The following is a 22257-nucleotide window of genomic DNA, read 5'->3' on the forward strand; positions in this document are numbered from 1 at the left end:
AATGTTTCTTTTTGCCCCACTCCCAGTCTTTTTTGTTGGATTTTGTGCGTATTGGAATGAGACAGAAACAGGATTCGGGGAATGCGTGTGTGTGTGTGTGTGCATGTGTGTGTGTCCCCTTTAGACAGACCTATCCCAGCTGTGTTTGTCTGGCCCGCTTTTCTAATCACTTGAGGCCCTTGAACTGGTCTACATTTCTTGCATGGCGGACTTCAAACAAGGAGTTTTCTTTGTGGCTTATCTGACTGTCACAGAAATAGTGCTCTATCGCAGTACTCCTTAATTTTGTAAGAAACTCAGCCTCTCTTCCCTGTTGCTTTTCATTATTTTTTCTTTCACCTGACTTCCTCCTCCTTCTCGTATCTCAAACCTTGATTTCAAACTCTCCATTAGTACAATGTATGTATATATTTTTTGAGTCATGTTGGGAGGAGTAAGTGTTCCAACGGGTGTGTCAGATATAAGCAGACCTCCTTGCACTAGAGATGTCTGACACCTCAGAGCAGGGAACAGGATTCAGAACGTGAGGATGTTAAACACAAAGGCAAATTCACTAAGCATCTACTGTGTTCCACATGGTATGCCGAGATGGGTGGGAGGCGCAGATGAGCTATCTGTAATGTGTCTCTAATAAGGTGTGTACTATAACTGCAATGCGATAATGTAGTATTAAAAATACTGTACAAATGAAAAGGCATCTCTGCCCAATCAGTCCTTTAAGGAAATATATGAGACCTTCATATTGAAAGACAAGGCCTTCTAGGCAGAGGTGATGACATGAAAAGGCAGCGGCACGGTGAGGCCCAGGCAGGTCAGGGAAGTGGTGACCACGAGGCTTGCCTGCCTGCATCCACAGTACATGGCGGGGCATGGGAGAAAAGACCCAGGGAGATGGGAGGAGGGGACAGATCTGGGGGAGGAGGAAGGGGCTCTGAATTTTAGGCTTTATATCCAATACCATTTTAATTATGTAATTTCCTTGTTCTAAACTTGCACTGGCTCCTCCTCGCCTGACAAATACAGGAGTAGCCAGTGGCCATGTAGGAAGTGGAACCATTATGTGAGGCTAGGAAGAGAGAGAAAGATGAGCTCCAGCCACAGAACAAAGAGTCCAGTAAAGCACCACAGATTCTGTTCCCTGAGTGTAAACCAAAGTATCCAGCCAAGTCAAGGCGCTCAGTGGAATATCCCTAAGGGCCCAGTTAAGATCCTGAATCTCTCTGCCCTCTCTTGACTGCTCTCCTTTTTTTCATCCTATGATGACTCTGTAGTCACAGATCCTAATATCCTCACAGAAATAAGCATGAATCAGGTACCTTTATTTTGGCTGTTGGATCAAGTGTTGGGCTGGAAACTCAATGACTTAAAATTCCAATGTACTGGCCGTGGCACCGAGGCTTAGGGCTACTTGCTTGAACTTTTTGATGTTTCACATTATGGGGATATTAATTGCATTGTTTCTCTCAGGGCAGTTGTTAAGAGGGCTAATAAAAACATTATTATATAGTACCCAGCTATGACTAGCGATTCATCAGAGCTCACAAAGTTCTAAATGATTGTTTGAACCATTTAGTTCTGAGCTACAGAGAATGGTGTTTATAACTAGTACAGTTCTTTTAGCCTCATTGGGATTTCTGGCTATTCTCTGGGACCAGGACAGTTTCTCTGGATTACAAATACGCCTAAAGAAGATGATTGATGTTCATTTACTGTGTTTCTCCAATAGGAATAAAAATAAGGTCTATTTTATTTATTTATTTATTTTAAAGATTTTATTTATGTATCTTTAGAGGGGAAGGGAAGGAGAGAGGGAGAGAAATATCAATATATGGTTGCCTCTCGTGTGTCCCCTGCTGGGAACTGGCCTACAACCTAGGCATGTGCCCTGGCTGGAAATCGAACCGTGATCGTGGGGTTCACAGGCCCATGCTCAATCCACTGAGCTACACCAGCCAGGGCAAAATAAGGTCTATTTTAAAGTCCTTCTCTTATTCATCTCAAGAGGTTGCTGCCCAAGGCATTTATTTGTAGTATATCTATATGATTGACATAAGAACTTCTAGAATTTCAACATGGGTAGATGGAGAGTCCATACCTTTAATGTTACTACTAAAGTTAGTGCTACAAAAGGCTTAGGGATCCAACAATGCACGAGGGGGGAGTTAAATATATTGACCGGATTTGCTAGATAAGAAGGCAAATATAGACATGGTTAAAAGGTTGTTTTTCTCTCTCTCCCCATGCCTGCCAGCAGAGTTTTCTGCGGCTCTTCCTGTTTCCTCTCCAAAAAGCCCAGGTGAGGTCTGAGGACCCCCAACAATGAGCATGCTGGAGGGGGCGGACCACTTCATTACTCTTTCTTCCTCTGGTCTGGTGAGCACTGACAGACAATGCAATCAAGACAAGCACTGGTGTGGTTGATTACGTTTCTGTTGCTCGGGCTTGTTTTGTCCTTCCATCCAGTTTCTGAAGTTTATCAAAGTGACCATGCAGGTGGAAAATTTCTTACACAGGCAGTTTTGAAGGATCCAAATGGGTGGAAAGCAGCAGTATCCCTAATGAATAATTCACTGGTAATTTGTCCTCAAAAGAAAGTTTTACCTCTCATGGGTTATTAGCATTTCATGTTAAACTCTCAGTGACTTTGTAAATAGTTGAATGCTTTGATCCTGTTGAAAATATCCATCCCTTGTCTTTCAATCCAACTATGACAACCCTGTCATTATAACAATGAAGGAGCGTTGAGGGATGCAATTGGCAGAAGGTGGTGATAATATGTCGTGCATCTTTACAAGGATGTCTCCTAGGCACTGCCAATCACGCATGTCCAAATCTTTATTACCTTTCCCCATTGCCACTTCTTAATCCTCCTTCTTTGTTATATTCTATAACTAAATAAAGGTCACCTTCTTATAATAGTAGTTCATCCAATCCCCCAATTTGGAAAGTGTCCTCAATCACTTACTTTTTCTCAATACTAAGTCATATCATTTTTTACCTCTTAAATACCTGTCAATAGTACCATTCTCTCCATTCCCTTTGCCTTTATTTATCACCTGATAGTATTCTTAACCCCGACTCCTATGAGGGCCAGGAACAAGCTCGAGTGTCAGGGGAGAAGTTTCACTGGGCCAGAGGCTAGAGGAACCCTGGGTGTGTGGTAGGCAAGGTGCGTCCAAGGCGATAGAAGATGGAAGGGCCTAAAGGGAAAGCCAAGATTTACACTTTCAAGAAAGAGAGTCAGTAGGCATCAAATCCAAGTGTTTGGCTCAGAGAGGGGATGGGGCATGGGGTGGTAGCTGAGTGATTACTCAGCATTTTAAGCTTGTACTTATGGTAGGGATGTGATGGCTGGTGTGAAAAGCAATAGGCAGATGCTGAAATTATAAAGTTTCTACATGAAGTCTGTCTCAATAGCACTAATTTAAATTTGTATTATATTTGTTTTTTTCCTCATTTCCCCACTAAATTCTCAGCTTTGTGAGGTCAGGGACCATTATACCCTAGAGCCTGCCACAGTACTTCATACACAACAGACACTATCAAATATTTGTTGAATATGTGAATTAGTCCCAAATACTAAAAATCTAATCTCAGCACTTCAATCCTAAGAATTCTTCAGCAACTCCTCCAAGCCTTTAAAACAAGCCCAGAATCCTCAGTTTAGCTTTAACAATTAAACAACAACAACAACAACAACAACAAAAAGTTGTTTGGTTTCTCCAGGTTATGTTTCCACCCAGTGGCTTGCCATTCCCTCCCTCCTCTTCCTGCAAGGCGGGAAGTGTCCACTGTGATGCGCTTCTTACAGTTATTCCCCAGTATCCTGTCAGTCCAGAGATCCTGCTCTCCAGAAAGCTTTCCCAGCTCCCTCCCCAGTCTCAGTTAGGTGCCAATGTACTTCACATCACTGGCTTGCAATTTTACCTGTTTTCTCTTTCACCTTTGCTCAAGAGATAAACTCCCTAAGGTTGGAGGACTGTGATGCTTAATTTTGTGTCAACTTGGCCAGGCTGTGGTGCCCAGTTGTTTGGTCAAACACCAATCTAGATGTGTGGCCGTGAAGATGTGTCTTAGAAACAATGAACATCTAAATCAGTATATTTTGAGAAACGCAAATGAGCTTTTATCATGTGAGTTGTTCTCGTCCAACAGGCAGACCTTAAAAACAAAGACTGAGGTTTCACAAACAAGGAATCCTCCTCAAGACTGCACATAGAAGTGCTGCATGAAGTCCCAGCCTGCAGGCCTACCCGACAAATCCCAGACTTCCCAGCCCCCACAACCCACAACCCACAACCACATGAGACAGTGTTTCAATGCCTTAGACAAAATCTCCACCTCTTCTCTCTCTCTCTCTCTCTGTCTCCCCTTTTCTTTCTCTTTCTCCAGGGTGGGGCAAAGTACGTTTATAGTTATGAGTACACGAACAAAGTTTATTCTTGTATTATTATTTATTAACAATTGTATTATTTCCCATATGAACAACTGTAAACCCACGTTTGCCCACTCTGTGTGTGTGTGTGTATATATACATCCAGTGTGTGGATGTGTATATATGTATACACACACATATATGTATGAATGTATATTCTACTGATTGTGATTCTCTGGGCAACCCTTACTAACGCTAACACCGGAGATTTCTATGTTAACTTCTGCATCTAGAACTTAGCACAGCAATTAAATGAAAAAGTTAATCTAGCTTGAAGTCACTGTTAATAAAGAGGACTTTGCAGCACAGAGAAAACGAGCTGGTTTCAGGGAAATACCGACGAGGTCACCTGACACCAGGTTCCCAGCATATCCTCCAGCACCTCCTCCCTTATCCTCCGTTACTTGACATTTTGAAGCATAATAAAAAATAATGAGGAAAATACACATTTTATGAGTTCATTTATGCAGTTTCAAATGCCAGGGACATATTAAAGACTCAATCAGCAGCACAAGCCCTGTGAATTGGGAGTGTCTGGGTTGCAGCCTCGTCCCTTCTGGAAGGTGACAACAGGGTCAGCCCCTCTTCTGGAGACCCGAAGAACACGGTGCCTTTCTCCATGGGTCCCATCCACCTCTTTCTGTGTGCGCTTTGATGTTGGAATGTCTGGGGCAATCACTGGCAGAAACCTTGGCATGCCAGCTGCTTGGCCCTGCCGGCCATCCTGTATCTGGTCCAAGTTCAATGTGTCTTCCTGGCAGTAAGAAAGCCCATGACCAAAGCTCTAGACAAGGGTCACCAGCCTGAGACTATCTTCCTGCTGCTTGCTGAACTCAATGCGTGTCCTTCCGTATGTATGGCGGAGAGTCGGTACCTGTAAGTATGTACTGAANCCATGGGTCCCATCCACCTCTTTCTGTGTGTGCTTTGATGTTGGAATGTCTGGGTCAATCACTGGCAGAAACCTTGGCATGCCAGCTGCTTTGCCCTGCCGGCCATCCTGTATCTGGTCCAAGTTCAATGTGTCTTCCTGGCAGTAAGAAAGCCCATGACCAAAGCTCTAGACAAGGGTCACCAGCCTGAGACTATCTTCCTGCTGCTTGCTGAACTCAATGCGTGTCCTTCCGTATGTATGGCGGAGAGTCGGTACCTGTAAGTATGTACTGAAAATCTCTGAGAATGCAGTGCACACCCAGAGAGTTCTCACCTAAGTGCCGCACATCGCTGGCTCCATTCTCCTGGGGCTCCTCTTTGTAGGCGTTACCCTCCTCCATCGGGATCTTCAGGGGAATCTCAGAGGAGAAACTGGGGTTGATGGCAGCCTGTACACAGCAAGGACAGAGAAGTGCCATGATCGAGAAGCTGAAAGCTGAGGTGACCTCTGACAACTGACAGTTGACCAAGTTAACATCTTGGAAACACTAAGTGCTTTGAATCTGTAAAACAGACATCCTGGATCATCCTCTAACCCCACTGCTAACTAGCCTTTAGAATGACAAAACTCAGTCACCACCAATCAGGATCCATGGAAGCACACTTTTGGATAGAATAATTATAGATTAAAAAACATGTCAGCGAACAAGTAATGGGCAATAAATACTTAAACAGTAAGAAGAATCAGCTTCTCAGCATAGTTGTTTCTGCTTGGAGTTTGTTTTTGTTTATTTTCTATTTTTTCAGCCCATGCTTATTATTTGCCAGCTATCCTGTTAGATACTTTGTCTTTATTATTTATTTTAATATTTACATCATCTCATATTGTAGGAAATGAAACCAGTATCTTTGTTCTTGAGAGCTCTCTCCAAGGAGCTCTTGAATTTCTCAGGCTTCTCACAGCTCTCATAGGACCAGTTTTGGTTTTCTGCAGACTCAGGGACGCACTGGGAGATGGTGTGGTGTCACTACCATGGACGGGCTCCCATCTGCTATGTTCCTGCTGTCACTGCCGTTTCACAGATAGGAAACCTGTGTGTGGCCCAGGAAAAATGAAAGAGTCATCACAAATCACAGAACCAGTATGCACACTACCTTGTGAAGTGACAGTTCCCATTCCTTATTCAGTTTTTAAATTGCTCTTGATGTATTAAGGAGGGTGGACTTTAATGGTGGCAGAACTATGGCCACAAAGACCAGTTAGAGACTTTTACAATATTTCTGGGGAGAGATGCTGAGAAACTAATCTAAAATGTAAGGTAGCAAGATTCAGACTGTGGTACATAAGGGAGATGGAAGTTATCAGGCCAATACGATTTATTGGTACTGGGAGGTGGGTGCGGGGGAGAGTCTGGTACAAATTCAGGTAGTGGTAGTTGCTGATGCTATTATCTAAGAATGCAAATACAGGGTCAGAGTCTGAAGGAAGATAGAGAGGGAAATGGTAAATGTCTAGGAGAAAGGTGGGCCAAATGATGGAGTAGGGTCCTGAGAGAAGAAGGAGAGGATAGGATCAAGAACGTAGTTGGAGGGTCAGCCTTGACTATATGAAGTGCTCCTCATTCCAAGAGAACAGATGGAGAAAAGCAGATGAGAGCAGATGTCATGTAGATCAATAGCTGTGTGTGAGGAAAGGTTGAGAGTACAGCAATTTCATACTGAGGGTCTCACTTTTGTCAGCAAAGTACAAGGCAACACTTCCATTGAAAGTACCAATGTGAATATTACTTTAGAAGAAAATGCTGAAATACAGATTTCTTTGGTTATATTAAATAGGAACTTGAAAAACTTTTATGTGCCAATAATACTATCAAGAAAGTGAAAAGACAACCCACAGAATGTGTGCAAACAATTGCAAATCAAGTAGCTGATAAGGGAGTTGTATCTAAATCATAAAAAGAACTCTTAAAACTGAAAATGGGGCTTCTCTGGAGTGGTGATGCAACTGTTTTCTCTAGATATACAACATATTTTGAAAAGAAGAACATCAGGAGCTTAATGTTCTATTTAAACCTGTGGTTGCTGCTCAGGAAAAAACAATGACAAAGTTAGTGGTTTGTGTGTTCTTCATGCAAAAGTAATGTACTAAAGGAGAGAATTGAGCTGTGTTGGTCAATGACTTAGGTGAAGGCTGAGAAAGTTGAAACCAATTTGCAGGTGACACACGACTTCTAAGGATCCAAGATGATGGAGTAGGTAGAAGTTGCACTCGCCTCCTCCCATGAACACATTAAAATTACAACTAAATTGTAGAACAATCGGCCTGAATAACCATCTGAAGACTAGCTGAACAGAAGTCCTAAAACTGAGCCTATACAGAAGAAGCAATGCTGAGACCAGTAGGAGAGGCGGAGACCTGAAACTGGCTGGCTCTACACCCATAAACTACCATAGAGAGTCTGGAGGGTTATCTCAGTTGCAGAGGATCAATGGGTCCTAACCCCAAGCTGGGCTCCCCAGCCCACAGCATCAGTGCTAGAAAGAAGAGCCCGCATAACATCTAGCTGTGAGTGAGACAGAAGACTGCTAGAAACCCAGGCATCTCCTTACAAGGGCTGTGCACGCAATTTTACTCACATGCACTCACTCTGGGTGGCAGAAGAGTGGCTCAGAAGTTTCTAGAGTCATACACGGAGAGACTGAGTTGTGTGGCTTCAGAGAGAGCTGGAGAGACAGCCACCAATGTCTCTGCGTTTAGTCCCTCTCCTGTACCACCACTAATGTTACCGTTGCTGGGTCAACTACTCCCCCAAAATGACATTGGTCTAGGAACCTGCAATAGATCTGCCCTGTAGTCTCCTTGAGGCCCTGCCATACCCAGGTTGTTCATGGCCGTGGGCTCTCCTGGCAGTGGCAACCCAAGCCCGCATTGCAATCTTTCTTTAAAAACTCTTAAAGAATTCAGGCAAGCTTGGAGTGCTGGAGATACACAGGGGAAAACTGAGCTGTGTGGCTTTAGGGAAAAGGCTGTTTCCCCAAACACCCAACAGGCATCACTGATCCAGTGTGGGGCCTTCCTCCCACACACATTAACCTTGAGAAACACACTTGCTCCCTGAGTCCCTGTCCTACCCAGCTCTCCCACAGCTGTGGGCTTGGCCGGCAGCAACAAGCCCACATCAGCACTGCAGCCTTTTAAAGAAAACTCTTAGAGAATTTCAGGTGGGCTCAGGGTAGTGCTGGAGAAATACAGGGAGAGGCTGAGTTTTCTGGCTATAAAAAAGGGTCATCTTCTGGCCTGCTCTACGAGTGCCACCATTCCTATACAGAACCCTCCTTCCACATGACCAATACTTAATTTGCTCTAGTTTGATGAACTCGATTGGCTCTAACCTGATGATTCCCAGACACCCTGTCCCAACACAAAGGTCCAAAGACCACAGGTAGGTTGTGGGTGACTTCCGTGTACCCTGAGACATTTACTCAGTGGTCTAGGATCAGCAGTGGCACCAAGCTTGAATCTGTACTAACCCAGTGAACATCACTTGCCATGTGGCTCTCGAAGAACCCAACTCATGAAACTTGTGTACCACCTGAGGTTTGTTCAGTGGCTGCACCTAACAGGCAGTAGAAGATGGCGGTGGCTCTCATGGTGCCTTGGGCCGTTGGCTGACCTGCCTCAGGACAGTACTGATGACAGCTGGCCTTGGAATGCAGCTTGACTGCTTTCACGCACATCCAAGCCCAGCACAGACAGCTATCAAATGTGGACCATGTTGTGTCTCCCATCAGACACTGCCCAGGACCAGTCACAGGCAGTGTCTGATATTATCTGCATCAGAGTTTCTCCCTCTTAGAGGCCCCAGACCCAATAGACCTGGTGGCTGGCTTTAGATCACATCACAGCATGACCTGATTAGTTCCACAAGCAGCACACTCAAAGGCAGCTCTTGGCAGGCACCAGAACTTGCTGGGGCTAAATCCACTTTGAAGGGTTATCACCAACATGTATATATTGTGGTAGTGGCCAATTCTTAGAGTCAGGCAACCTGAGGGTCAACTCCATCCACAGACATACCAACAGCAATTAAGACTCACTTTCAACAGGAGGGCTCATGTGATCTTCAGAAGGGACACTCCTGGAACACCTAATCCAAATAAAAAGGGAGATTGAGCCACTGGACCCTATGTAACATGTATTATATGAAGCCATCCTATCAAGACTGAGAGGCATAGCAGATCTTGAAATACACAGAAAAAAACACAGAGAGACAGAAAAAAATGGTGAGACAAAGAAACATACCCCAAATGAAAGAACAGGATAAATTTTCAGAAAAAAAATGAAAGAAGGCAAGCAATTAGCGAGATAGGGAGTTCAAAACAATAGTTATAAGGATGCTCAGGAAACTTAGTGAGGACTTCAACAGTACAACAATGGACATAGAAACCATAGATAAGAATGAGTCAGAAATGCTAAATACAATAATGAAATGAAGAACACACAGGAAGGAATCAACAGAAGATTAAATGAAGCATAGGATCAAACCACAGATTTGGAAGACAAAGTAGCAGAAAAAACCCAATCAGAGCAGCAAAAAGAAAAAAAGAAGGACAGTTTAAAGTACCCCTAGGACAACATCAAGTTTAACAACATCACATCACAGGGGAGCCAGAGGAAGAGAGAGAGAGTAAGGCCTTGGGGACCTATTTGAAGAAATAATGACTGAAACTTTCCTAATCTGGTGATGAAAAAAGACACACAAGTCCAGGAAGTTTAGAGGCCCAAACAGATGAACCCAAAGAGGTCCATATCAAGACACATCATAATCAAAATGACAGAGGTTAAGGACAAAGAGTCTCAAAAGCAGCAAGAGAAAAGAAGAGAGCGACTTTCAAAGGAATTCCCATAAGACAGTCAGGCCTCCCCAGCATGGAGCTACAGATTGGTGACGCCATATCTGAGACTCCATCGACCTGTTTCACGTGGGCTGCCCTGCCCAGGCAATTGTGTAAGTCTCTGCCCCTTCCACCTTAGTGTACTTTTTTACATTAGGCCACGCTTCTAAGACAGGGAGTCAAAGCAGTTCTACCTGATAAATAAAAACAAACACAGCGAGGCTGCCAATATGAGGAGACAAAGAAATATGGCCCAAATAAAAGGACAGAACAAAACTTCACAAAAAGAACTAAACAAAGTGGAGATAAGCAATTATCAGATGCAGAGTTCAAAACACTGGTTATTAGGCCCTTGCTGGTATAACTCAGTGGATTGAGTGCGGGCCTGTGAACCAGAGGATTGCAGTTTGATTCCCAATCGGAGCAAATGTGTGGGTTGCAGGCCAGTTCCCAGAAGGGGACGCATGAAAGGCAACCATACATTGATATTTCTCTCTCTTTCCCTTCCCCACTAAAGATAAATAAATAAAATCTTTAAAAAAATAAAAAAACACTGGTTATTAGGATGCTCAAAGAACTCTTTGGGTACTTCAATAGCATAAAAAAGACCCAGGCAGACATGCAAATTACTGTATGTGAAATAAAAATTTACAGGGAATCAACAGTGGAGTGGAAAAAGCCAAAAGTCAAACCAATGATTAGGAACACAAAAGGAAAAAAAATCAAGCAGAACAGCAAGAAAAAAAAACAATGCAAAAAAAAAAAAAAACAAGGATAGGGTAAGGAGCCTCTGGGACAACTTCAAAGGTATCAAATTTGCTTTATAGGGGTGCTGGAAGGAGAAGAGAAAGAGCAAGAAATCAAAAACTTATTTGAAAAAATAATGAAAGAAAATTTCCCTACTGTGGTGAAGGAATAGACAGACATACAAGTCCAGGAAGCACAGAGAGGCCCAAACAAGAAATACATAAAGAGGCCCACACCAAGACACATCGTAATTAAAACGCCAAAGGTTAAAGGTAAAAAGAGAATCTGAAAAGCAGCAAGAGAAAAGCAGAGTTTCCAACAAAGGAGTTCCCATAAGACTCTCAGCTGATTTCTCAAAAGAAACTTTGCCGGCTACAAGGGACTGGCAAGAAGTATTCAAACTGATGAAAAGCAAGGACCTACGACCTAGATTACTTTATTCAGCAAAGCTATCATTTAGAATGGAAAGGCAGATACAGTGCTTCCCAGACAAGGTAAAGCTAAAAGAGTTCATCATCACCACACCATTATTACAAGAAATGTTAAAGGGACTTAATTAAGAAAAAGAAGATCAAAACAATTAAAGAATATTAAAATGGCAATAAATTCACAACAATCAACAATTGAATCTAAGATACAAACTAAGCAAACAAGCAGAACAGAAACAGAATCCTAGGTATGGGGACCATTTGGAGGGTTATCAGTTGAAAGGGGAAGGGGAAGATTGGTGGATAAGATGCAGAGATTAAGAAGTACAAATTGGTAGGTACAGAATAGACAAGAGGTATTTAGAACAGTATAGGAAATGGAGTAGCCAAAGAACTTACATGCATGACCCATGGGCATAGATTAAGGTAAGAGATTGCTAAAGGAAATGGGGGATACTGGGTTGAAAAAGGTATAAGGGAGAAAAATTGGGACAACTGTAATAGCAAAATCAATAAAATATATTTTAAAAAATCTGAAAAATACACAAACACATGGAGGCTAAATGACATGTTATGAGACAGGTAATTTATTAACAATGAGATCAAGGGAAAAAAATCAAAAAATACTTGGAGACAAATGAAAATGAAAACATAGCAGCCCAAAATTTATGAGACACAGGAAAAGCAGTCCTCACAGGAAACTTATAGTAAGTTTCCTTTACAGCCCTACTTCAAACAGCAAGGAAAATCTCTAATAAACAATATTATCTTACACCTAAAGAAACTAGAAAAAAACAACAAACAAACCCAAAGTGAGTAGAAGGAAGAAAATAGTAAAGATCAGAGAGGAAACAAATAAAATAGAGTCTAAAAAATACAAAAGATAAATAAAACAAGAGCTAGTTCTTTGAAAAAATAAACAAGAAATAGACTGATAAACTTTTAACCAGACTCATCAAGAAAAAAAGAGGACCTGTCCGGCCAAGATGGAGGCGTAAGTGGAAACACCATGCCTCCTTGCACAACCAAAATTAGGGACAACAAAGATTTAGAAACAAGACACAATCAGAACAGACAGAAAACTGAACTGTACAGAAGTCTGACAACCATTCAACCAGACTGGTAAGAGGGACGGAATTGACTGCCAGTGGAGAGGGAGCGGCAGAAAAAGACAGTGGCTTCCAGACCCAGGAACACAAGTGGTGCAGGGCTGCCTGAAGTCACACATTTGCCGGCAGATAAACTAGGCAAAACTGGGCAGTGAGACAGATCGCACAACCCAGGGCCCCAGTGACAGGAAATGAAACCTAAAAGCACCAATTGTAAAGGTGCTAGGAGAGACTCCCAGCCTCACAGGAGAATTTGTTGGGGAGACCCACAGGGTCCTAGAATGTACACAAGCCCACCCACCTGGGAACCAGCACCAGTAGGATCCAATTTGCTTGCAACAAGCAGCAGAGGGGACTGAAATCCAAGAGAGAGTGAAACAAGCGCAATTGTTTCCTCTCTGACCCCGACCCCACATACATCGTCACAACCCAGCAACTGGGTTGCCCCACCCTGGTGAACACCTAAGGGTCTGCCTCTCATATGTAACAGACTGGACCAGACCAAAACATTATGGCTCAAGCAGAAGAACAGCTCAAAGCCCCAGAGTCTATACTTCTAAGCGACCAAGAGATAGCTAACCTATCAGATGCACAGTTCAAAATACTGATGATCAGGATGCTCACAGAACTGGTTGATTTTCATTGCAAATTAGATGGAAAAAATGGAGGCTATACTAAATGAAATGAAGGGAAATGGACAGGGATCCAATAGTGATGGAAAGAAAACTGGGACTCAAATCAGTGGAGTAGACCAGAAGGAAGAAAGAAGCAGCCAAACAAAAAAGAAGGAAGAAACAAGAATTCAAAAAAAAAAAAAAAGAGGAGAGGCTTAGGAACCCCCAGGACATCTTTAAACATTCCAACATCCGAATTATAGGGGTACCAGAAGAGGAAGAGGAACAGCCACAAGTAGAAAACTTGTTGGAACAAATAATAAAGGAGAGCTTCCCCAATCTGGCAAAGGAAATAGACTTCCAGGAAGTCCAGGAAGCTCAGAGATTCACAAAGAAGGTGGACCCAAGAAGGAACACACCAAGGCACATCATAATTACATTACCCAAGATAAAAGTGAAGGAGAGAGTTCTAGAAGCAGCCAGAGATAAGGGGACAGTCACCTACATAGGAGTTTCCAGCAGACTGTCTGCTGATTTCACAAAAGAGACCTTAGAGGCAAGAAGGGGCTGGAAAGAAGTATTCCAAGTTATGAAATCCAAAGATCTATATCCAAGATTGCTCTATCCAGCAAAGCTTTCATTTAGAATGGAAGGACAGATAAAGTGCTTCTTAGATAAGGCCAAGTTCAAGTTCATCATCACCAAGCCCTTATTATACGAAATGTTAAAGGGACTTATCTAAGAAAAAGAAGATAAAAAATAAGAACATTGAAAGGACAGCAAACTCACAGTTATTAACAACCACACCTAAAACAAAAGCCAACTAAGTGGACAGCTAGATCAGGAGTGGAACCATAGAAATGGAGATCACATGGAGAGTTAGCAATAGGGGAGTGGGAGAAGGAGAAGGGGGGGAAAGATACAGAGAATAAGTAGCATAGATGGTGAGTAGAAAATAGACAGGGCGGGAAGGGCTAGGATAGTATGGAAAATGTAGAAACTGAAGAACTTATGACACATGGACATGAACTAAAGGAGGGGAATGTGGGTGGGAGGGGTGTGCAGGGTGGAGGGTAATGAAGCAGGGGAAATGGGACAACTGTAATGGCATAATCATTATGCCATTTAATATATTTAATAAAATGTATTAAAAATTTAAACATAAATAAAAATAGAACTGTAGAACCCAAAGAACCAGAAAAAAAAGAAAAAAGAGGACCCAAATAAATAAAATCAGAACTGAATGAGAGAAGTAACAACTGATACCTCAGAAGTACAAAAGATTATAATAAAATGTTACAAGCAATTATATGCCAATAAGTTGGACAACCTAAGAGAGAGATGATTTCCTATTAACATACAATCTTCCAAGACTGAATCAAAAATAAACAGAAAAGCTGAAACAATCAATTACAACCACCAAAATCAAGGCAGTAATAAAAAAATTCCAACAATAAAAATCATGGACTGGATGGCTTCATAGATAAATTTCACCAAGTATTCAAAGAATTAACACCTATTCTTTTCACACTATTCCAAAAAATTCAAGAGGAGGGAAGACTCCTGATCTTATTTTAGAAGGTCAACCTTACCCTGATTCTAAAAACAGATAAAGACACTACAAAGAAAGATCAATATTCAAGATAAACTTAGACACAAATATTCTCAACAAAATATTAGCCAGCAGAATTCAGCAATACTTTAAAAAAATCATACTCCATGATCAAATGGAATTTTTTCCTGGCATACAAGTTTAGTTCAATATCTGCAAGTCAATTAACATGATATACCACATGAAGATGAAGAATAAAAATCATATGATTATATCAATAGATGTACAAAAAGCAGTTGACAAAATGTAGAACTCATTTATGATAGAAACTCCCAGCAAAGTGGGAAAATAGGAAACACATCTAAACTAATAGAGACCATATGACAAACTCACACATAACAAATACAAGTGTCTCCCTTAAGATTAGAAACAAGATAGGGGTGTGTACTTTTACCATTCTTATTCAGCATAGAATTGGAAGTCTTAGCCATAGCAATCAGGCAAGAAAAAGAAATAAAAGGCATTCATTATTGGTAAGGAAGAAATAATACTGTCATTATTACAGATGACATGATATTATATATACAGGACTCTAAAGCTACCACCAAAAAAGCTACTAGAACTGATAAATGAATTCAGTAAAGTAGCAAAATACAAAATAAGTATTCAAAAGTGGGTTGTCTTTTATACACTAATAATGAACTATCAGAAAGGGAAACAAAGCAAACAATCCTATTTACAGTTGCACTGAAAAAAATCCTAGGAATAAATTTAACCAAAGAGGTAAAAGTCTTATACTCAATAATTTATGAGGCACTGAAAAAAAATACAGATAAGTGGAAGGATAAACTGTACTCATGAATTGGAAGAATTAATATTGTTAAAATGTGCATATTATCTAAAGCAATGTATAGATTTGACATAATTCCTATTAAAATATTAATAGCATTTTCACAGAAGTTGAACAAAGAATCCAAAAAATTTATATAGAACCACAAAAGGTCCTGAATAGCCAAAGCAGCCTTGAGAAAGAAGAAAAGAGTTGGAGGTATTACACTACCTGATATCAAACTGTACTACAAGGCTATAGAAATGAAAACATCTTGGTACTGGCATAAAAAACAGGCACATAGATCAACAGAACAGAATAGAAAGCCCAGAAATAAATCCACACCTATATGGTCAGTTAATATTTGATAAAGGATGCAAGAACATGAAATAGAGTAGAGACAGTTTACTCAATAAATGATGTTGGGAAAATTTGACAAATACATGCAAAAGAAATAAAACTATACCACTTTTTTTCACCTTCTACAAGAATAAACACAAAATAGATGAAAAACTTAAATGTAAGACCTGAAACCAATAAAATTCCTAGATGAAAACATAGGCAGTATATTCTCTAACATTTTTTCCCTTAGCAATATTTTTTTGATGTATCTTCTTGGACAAGTGAAACAAACAGACAAACAAAAGAACTAGAATTACATCAAACCAAAAAGTTTTTGCACAACAAGGGAAACCATCAAGAAACTGAAAAGATAACGTAATAAATGGAAGAAGGAGATATTCACCACTGATACATCAAATTGGTAAATTAATATCTCAAATTTATAAAGAACACATACAACTCAACATTAATAAAAACAAACAATCCAATTAAAAAATGGGCAGAGGACCTGAATAGACACTTGTCCAAAGAGGGCATACTGATGGGCAGTTGACATATGAAAAGATGCTCAGTCACTAATCATCAGAGAAATACAAATTAAGACCACAATGAGATATCACCTCACACCTGTCAGAATGTCTATCATCAATAAATCAATACACAAGTGTTAATAAGGATGTGGAGAAAAGGGAAACCTTGTACACTGCTGGTGGGAATGCAGACTGGTGGAGTCACAATGGAAAAAAGTGCTGGAGTTCCTCAGAAAACTTAAAAATGGAACTGCTTTCTGACTAAGTGATTCCACTTCTGGTTATATATTTTTTAAAAATGCAAACATTAATTTGAAAGGATATATGTATCCCTATGTTCATTGCAGCATTATTTTCCATAGTCGAGGTATAGCAGCCACGGAAGTGCCCAACAACAGATGAATAGAAAAAGAAGCGGTGGTATATATACACAGTGGAATATCACTGGGCCACAGAAATCTTACCATTTGCAACAGCATGGGTGGGACTAGAAAGTATGCTAAGTGAAGTAAATCAGGCAGAAAAAATAGCACATGATTTTACTTATATGAGGAATCTAAAGAACCAAATAAACTAATAAACAAAATAGAAACAAACTCATAGATACAGAGATCAGACTGACAATTTCGAGAGGGGAGGGAGATTGAAGGCCTGGGTGATAAAGGTGAGGGGATTAACAAGTACAAATTGGTGGGTACAAAGTAATCACAAGGATGTAGAGCTCAGATGTCCTTGAAAGGGGAAAAGGATAAATAAAATGTGGGATACATATTCAATGAAATACTACTTGGCCTGAAAAAGAAAGGAAGTACTAACACATCCTCCAACGTAAATAAACTTCGAAAACATCATGCCAGGTAAAATAAGCCAGTAACAAAAACTTATATATTGCCTCATTCCATTTATACGAAATGCCTAAAACAAGCAAGTGCAATGAGAGAGAAAGTAGACTAGCCACTTAGGGTTATGGGTCAGTGGTGGAGGAGGCCTAGTTGGCAACTGCATTGGGTGTGGGGTTTCTTTTTGGAGTTGATAAAAATGTTGTAAAATAAGATTGCAAAGAACTCTGTGGCTATATTGACCATTGAGCTCTGTGCCTTACATGAATGAATGGTGTGGTATTGAAATAACATCTCAGTAAGCTGTTTTAAAAAAAGAAGCTTGACGACTGAGGTTGAGGTTATTGACAGAGGCGAGAAGTAAAGAACACTGTTGAAGGCCAGAAAATAACAATGCCAGCCATTGAGGGTGAACCTCAGCATGTGAGCCCTTATCTTTGAGGGTTCACATGCTGAGCACTGTGCTAAATATTTTATCTACATTTCTCCTGTAATCTTCAAACCACAAACTCACATGTATTAGGTACTTTTTTCTCCAATAATCTTCACCATAAAAACATATATATTAGGTACTTTTTCCTTATTTCATAGACAATCAACTAAAGCACACAGTATATAAAGAACTTGTTCAAATTCAACAGCAAGAAAGAGACAGACTTACATATACAGATTTAGGTCAGTGTCAGTCTGGAGCCTGTTTCTTAATACCTGCGCTGTGCTGTCTACTGTGAGTTTTGCTTTTCTATTTAGCTCCAGCTCTAGGTTCAGCACCAATGCCAACTTCAGGTCAATCTCTTTCAGTGGCACTCCTACAATGTTGTGCGTCTGCCACTCTTGGAGCAGTAGATGGCATTTTTGTCTCTGCAGTTCTAATAAGGGCTGTAGAATGAATGTATCAGTAATATAGAGTTGCAGAGTAAGTTCACAATATAGGAGCACTCTCCTTACCTCCACCACACGCAGGAGTCCCTAGCTGCAGGGCTGCTGTGCACAGAGGGACTTCCCCGAGGTCAGACACCGACTAAGAGATAAAGCAGCCGACACCTCAACCCAGAGACAACGCATCTCTCTACTCTCCTCTATTGGAGGAGACCCATCTCCTCTATTGTTATGGGTGAGGACAAAAGAACAAAAGCTAATCTCACCTTTTAGATAGAAAAACACGCTCATATCCCCTTTCAAGATGTTTCTAATAACTGAAGATATAACTACCATATTTTTTCGGACTATAAGACGCACCCTCCAAATTTGGGAGGAAAGGGTGTGCGTCTTATACTCCAAATGTAGCTTACCTGGCTTGCCGTGGGCAGGGGGTGGTGGTGGAGTGGGGTCACTGGTTATTAAATATTTTACCACATTTTTTGCTTTAGTTTTATTTTTCTATTTTCCTCCTCTAAAACCTAGGTGTGTCTTATGGTCCGGTACATTAGTCCCTGGCTTGTAGTAAGGATCAAGACATTTTATCTTTCTTTCCCATTTCTTTCAAAGTGGCACCCATCAGAGCTTACTCTTTGCATTGAAACCTCTAAAAGAAGGGCCAAAACGCAAACATGACTCACTAAACACATCTGCTGGGGACCATTTCAGCTGAGACACTAAGTGCGTCTTGGGGAGACTATATGTGTCCATATATCCTAAGACCATGTATTTTAAAAAAAATAAAGTGAGACACATCAGAGGAAACATTATACTCCTTAATAATGACATGTCTCAAATGTTTATGTGCCAGACATTGTACTGAAGAATTCATAGAAATCTTAACGTTTAATCCTTATACAACCTGTTGCGGTAGGTTTTCTTATCTGACAGATGAGAAAATAGAGGGTAGAAGAGTGGGGGAAACATCACTGAGGTCACCCAGTCAGTAAAGAAAGGGATGAGCAACCTCCACAAGGTCTGTGTGACTCTAAAGTCATGTCTCTCCATCTCCCCATTACACTGATTCCCACAGCCGTTCCATGATTACAAAACTCTTTTTGGAGATTGTTCTAAAAAGCGTACAGTCAAACCTTGGTTCTCAAATGTCTTGGTTCCTGAATGATTCAGTTCTCAGCCACGTTGCTCAGGGAAAAAATGTCTTGGCCGTCTAACAAAGCTTTGGGTCTCGGTCCCCTACACAACAGCACTTCCATGCTGGTGCCTGCATGGCCAGTCAGGTGTTTCTCAGGCAACAGACAAGGGAGATTTGTTTTTTTGAACAAGCTCCTTCTTGAACAGTTTTCTGGAATGAATTAAATTTGAGAATCAAGGTTTAACTCCATAGGGGAACCTGATTCTAACATGCAACTATATTATCAGCAATCATCCAATGTCACTGCAAAAATATTGGATTAAACATTAAAAAAACAGAACCCAACACTATATTAAGAAAATATACCATGACCAAGTTGGATTCATTTCTGAAATGCAAGGATAATTCAGTATTAGGGATTCAGTACTAGGGAATCTGTTAATATAAACACCATGTTTGTAGATATAAGAGAAATAATCTGGTGATTAACCTCCTAGGTGAAAAAAAAAACAAGCCTTTTGACAAAAGCATCCTAGTTAAAACACTAAAAAAAAAAAGGAATTGATATATATTTCCTAAACAGAATACCTCAGTCCCAAAGCCAGCACTGTGCCTAGTGGAGAAAATTAGAGATATTTCTAGTAAGATTAGGAAAGAGAAGAATGCGCACTAGCTCGGCTGCCTTTGAACCTTGTTCTAGAGTTATTGACCAGCACCATTTGAAAAGAGAAAACAGTAAGAGACCCTGGAATTGAAAAAAAGTAAAGCTATTTTTAGATGACATGAAAATTTACCTAGAGAACCTGAGAAAATCAACACTAAACTAACACAAACAATAACATAAATATCCATTTTTAAGTGCTTAAAGATAATGTTAATTTTAAAAATGATTTCAAATTTCAGAAAAGCTGCATGAATAACACAAAGAATATTTTTATGGAACCATTTAAGAGTAAGTTTTGAACATGGCATCCAGCAGCCCTGAATAGTTTAGTGTGTAACTGTCCCAACAATGGCATTCTCTAGATAACCAAAATTGAAGGATCCAAATCCGGAAATTATCATGGACACTTACTAACATTGAATTCATTATCTCCATTAAAGTTTAATCAACTGTCCCAATAACATTTTTATAGGATCAAAGCTAGGATCACATGTCGCAGTCAGTGGCCACGACTCGTGGTCCTTTGTGGGTCTGGAAGACTGCAGTGTGGGTAGCATCTCAAAGACTGATTTATCCTCACTCCCACCCCCACTGCACCAGGGGTAGTAGAAAAGTCAGAGATTGACCTCAGCCAAACCCCATTCTGCCAGACATCTAAAATGAATAATCGCTTGAGTGTGTAGAGAGAAGCCTGGAAGTGATGTCATGCTTTTATCTCCTTTTATTTTTACCATGAAAGTTTTAAAGCAGCCTGTAAAAATAGAAATATGTTAAGCCATTCACTCTTTACTAAGTTCTTCCTAGATAGAACATTCACAAGAAAAACTGTCTTGTTTCCAAGAAGGTTTTTTAAAAAATTATTTCATAAATTATTGTTGTTCAATTACAGTTGTCTGCATTTTCTTCCCACCCCTCCCCCCACACCCTCCAAACCCTCCTCCCTCCCTTGCTTCCACCCTCCCCCTTGGTTTTATCCATGTGTCTTTATAGTAGTTCCTTAAAACCCTTCTCCCCACTGTCTCCTCCCCCTCCCCTCTGGCTATTGATAGATTGTTCTTAATTTCAATGTCTCTGGTTATATTTTGTTTGCTTTTTTCTTTTTTTGATTATGTTCCAGTTAAAGGTGAGATCATATGGTATTTGTTCCTCACTGCCTGGCTTATAAAACAGTCTCTCTTAGATTTATCAGTACATCCGTTAGATCAGAGTGTTATCAGGTCTGATAGTTTCTAAGTAGTTAAGGAACCTGATCTCAGGTTAAAATTTAAGTGGTCACACAGGGAGCCCAACTATTCCTATTGTGTTGGATATAAGTTCTAAATAAGTTAAATAAACATTCTTTCTCATTTGACTGCCTCAGAGTTCTGTTGGGAATTTTTGGAAATCTGTAAGATTACCACTAATTCCATGGGCAGTACGAATTTTTTGCATGTAGACTCTACAACTACTTTTCCCTAATTATATTTTTATGGTAATCAAATAATTAGTTTTCACCCATGTTGAATATCCAAAGGATTTTGAAAGCATAACAGGTACACAGGTAACTCATGCTATGCTTGTCTGATGGTAAATATTGGTCCTCATTACGTTTTCTGGATAACGTATCTGGACACATTACTGAATATTCCTTATTCCTAGAGTCCAGACAACTTCCTTAAGCCAGTTTAAATGATCACATCAAGACTTCCCAGTTTTTTAACACCAAATCCTGGGTTCCCTTCAGCGCCCAGGATCCATGTCTCTTGTAGCTGACTTGGTGGAAAAGTGGTTACTAATGTTGACATTCTATTTTCTAGTCCTCTCATGGGTGGCGGAATGATCACTGTTCCCGCCCTCCACCACCACCTCCTGTTTTGCTCCTTTTCTCTGCAGAAGCCATTTTTCTCCGAGCAGGTTGGAAAGAAAGAGAGAGAGAGGGGAATTATGGGAAGGGTCAAATTCTTCTCAGTTGCTTAGAGACAAGGCACCAGGAGGGAGCTCTTTGAAAATACAAAAACAGATTCCTTGACCTCACTCCAGACTTTCTAATCAGAATCTGGAGGTGGATCCAGTAACATGTATTTTTAAGAAGTTTCCCAAGAGATTCTTCCTCGACCAGCACTGAGAAGTTGTGGTCCACACGTACGTTTAGCAGCATGATCCCTAAAAATAGCCGAGAAGAGTCTGGGAAAGGATGCTGTCCATGTCCTCTTCTTTGCCTGCTGATTTATATTAGCGTATCCTTTAAGGAAACATCTACTTAATTCTGTTTAATCCAGCATTTTCCAAATTTATTTGTGTACAGAACACACTAACCTTTGACAAAACACGTGTGGCTATTGCACACCCAGAAACCCAGACTTTGTGAAGTACTGGTGTAGGAAACATAAGTTACCCTGTGGCCCCCTC

General features: G+C 40.6%; 1 protein-coding gene across 8 annotated transcripts in view; it reads right to left on the reverse strand.

The window, feature by feature from the left end:
- The window catches only part of PHLDB2 (pleckstrin homology like domain family B member 2), a 241536-nt gene that overhangs the window by 116654 nt on the left and 102625 nt on the right, over positions 1 to 22257 (reverse strand). For 7 of the 8 annotated variants that reach the window (XM_037055407.1, XM_037055361.1, XM_037055424.1 and 4 more), the window contains exon 3: positions 5643 to 5757. The exons of the other annotated variant lie outside the window; for it this stretch is intronic. In XM_037055407.1, coding sequence (XP_036911302.1) covers positions 5643 to 5709 — 67 coding nt within the window. In that variant the 5' untranslated portion in view covers positions 5710 to 5757. The remainder of the gene's footprint in view (positions 1 to 5642; positions 5758 to 22257) is intronic. 8 annotated transcript variants of the gene reach the window in all.

The sequence above is a fragment of the Sturnira hondurensis genome, unplaced genomic scaffold, assembly GCF_014824575.4.
Source record: "Sturnira hondurensis isolate 20B ecotype Veracruz unplaced genomic scaffold, ASM1482457v3 Scaffold0000880, whole genome shotgun sequence".
Taxonomy (NCBI): Eukaryota; Metazoa; Chordata; class Mammalia; order Chiroptera; family Phyllostomidae; genus Sturnira; species Sturnira hondurensis.